General features: G+C 51.4%; 1 protein-coding gene across 7 annotated transcripts in view; it reads left to right on the top strand.

Annotated features, from left to right (window-relative positions):
• The first annotated feature begins 92 nt into the window (after positions 1 to 92).
• Positions 93 to 2,219, top strand: part of LOC102678647 (nidogen) — a 15,261-nt gene continuing 13,134 nt past the window's right edge. For all 7 annotated transcript variants that reach the window (XM_006619671.2, XM_031512391.1, XM_031512395.1 and 4 more), the window contains exon 1: positions 93 to 467. In XM_006619671.2, the coding sequence (XP_006619734.1) occupies positions 249 to 467 (219 nt within the window). In that variant the 5' untranslated portion in view covers positions 93 to 248. The remainder of the gene's footprint in view (positions 468 to 2,219) is intronic.

The raw sequence follows: 2,219 nt of genomic DNA, 5'->3' as shown, positions 1-2,219 counted from the left end.
CGCGAAAGCTCGCCGATACTCGCGTGCGAAGAGGCGAGCGTTGGCGCGATGGAGGGGGGGCCACGGCACGAAATTATCGGCGGCACAGGGAGAGAGAGCAGAGAGACGACGGTGTTTCATGCGTTCGAAAGAAGAGCGGCCGAGAGGACGAGCGGGCAAAGGCGATTAGGGGGCGGCAAGAGAGAACTCGTGGTCGCCTTCGTGGCGGTGTCGATCGACAGTAGCGTGAAGGCAGTCAGAGAGAGAGAATGACTCGTCGCGCGTGTCGTCTAAGCGTCTCGTGGCCGGCCCTGGTGCTAGCCCTGATCGCGCCCTTCGCCGTCGCCCTCAACAAGAACGATCTCTACCCTTACTCGATACCCGGCACCTCGATCCTGCAAACGGATCCCAACGGGTTGCTCTTGTCCGCGGAGGCGATTCTCAAGACGCCTATCGCATTCTACGATCAAGCCTTCAATTCCATATTCGTAAGTAGTATCCAGTTTTTCGTTCCACATCGTCTTATTCGATTCTTTTTCTTCTTTTTTTCAATTCTCAATCGAGATAGAATTTCGAGCGAATAATTTTTCTGACGCGTTACAACAGTGGATTAGATGGAGAATCTAAGGCAAGGATTTATTTTAAAACTCGGCGGAGAGGGAAGCGGATTCGGCGGATAAAATCGTTATTTTTATCCGACGAGAACGTGGATGGATCGCGCCGCGGTTTTCCATCGGGTTGCGGTGGCCACTCCGCATCCGGCCCCGTTTAATTTCGGTGCTCACAAAAATACACGGTAAAACCCTCGATCGAGGGCCGCGGGGGCTGGACCCGTCGTTCCAACGACGAGTAACCCTTGCTGCGCGCGAAATTGTGTAAACACGAGGCGCGCGTGCCACTGTTTACGCTTTGTGGGGAAAGGGGGAGAGCAACACGAAAATCGTTTATTTAATGTTTCAAATTAGGACCGATATTCGTGTGTGTGTGTGTGTACGCGTGTGTCGCGAGAGAAAACGTCTCTTCTGTTCCCTTGTTCAAGCACAACAAATAATTCCCTTAGGGGAACTAACCATCGTTTCGATTTCGAACCGATGGAAGAGAAAAAAAAGAGGGAGGGAGAGATCAGACAAGGTCTCGAAAGAGATCGTCGAGAATGGTGCAACCGGTTTCGTTAAATATTAATTCGCGCCGAGAAGCGAGAGAAACATTCGGTCATCCCCTTAATTCGTGGTCTAATCTGTCGTCATCTTCTGGCGTGACACGAATTCATTGTACGCGATGACGGTCAAACGGTCCCGCAGTCGGCGCGCAATCGGTTAATTGCGCTTGGGTCGTCGCACGAGCTGCTGCTTCTCATGCTCGTCCGCCTCGTTGCGCGTCACTTGTCACGCGGGCCACGCTCGCCTCGAACTCGCCCCTTTCGATCGATCGATCGATCGAACTCGCAGCTCGCGATAAACAAGCGATTTCGCGGAAAATCGTTTCTCGAAAACGTTTCTCGAAGGAAGGGTCGAGAATGAAAAACTCGCTTCGCTCCTCGGCCAGAAGCGAAAAGAGAGGAAGAGAGATAAGATTTCCCCGATTTCTTTATCTAGATACCAAATTTTTCGGGACAAAACGGCTATTAAGATTAGCTACGAAAAGCGCTATTGAGTCATGGTAGACAAACAGATGCGTGTATTGGTTGCACTGGTGATCTCACTTTTCCACGAACCGATTCACGTCGGAGTCTCGTACGCGCTCTGAATGGACATTGAATTACGTCTCCCCCTTCTCCATACGTGTATACGCGCATCGAGAAGGTATCGAGAGGTATCCTCCTTCTAATTGATCCACTCCCCACGAGGTGTATGATCTCATGCGTTCTTCCTTCTCCTCCTCCTCCTCTTCTTCTTCATCGCCTCGTAAAAAACCGCAGAGGAAAACACACGCGATCGAGCGGATGATAATTGCGACCCGTGACGTTACGCGCCACAACCCACGGTTTACCTCCTTAATAAGATGTCCTTCGTCGATACGCGAGCCTCATTGCGTAATTCCAATTATTACCTGTTGGAAAACTAGCCTGAAAATTTGAATATCGCGCACGTATCACGCTTACCACCGTGTGGACGACAGACATCGATCGAGCCTCTCTCTCTCTCTCTCTCGTAGTACGCCTCTTCCATTCATCGACACGGTCAATAAAGCGATCGCCGTGCCGAATCGTGGACGCATTATCGACGCGACGTCCCCCTCCT

Source organism: Apis dorsata, unplaced genomic scaffold, assembly GCF_000469605.1.
Source record: "Apis dorsata unplaced genomic scaffold, Apis dorsata 1.3 scaffold_429, whole genome shotgun sequence".
Taxonomy (NCBI): domain Eukaryota; kingdom Metazoa; phylum Arthropoda; class Insecta; order Hymenoptera; family Apidae; genus Apis; species Apis dorsata.
This window is presented reverse-complemented; position numbering and strand designations above follow the sequence as displayed.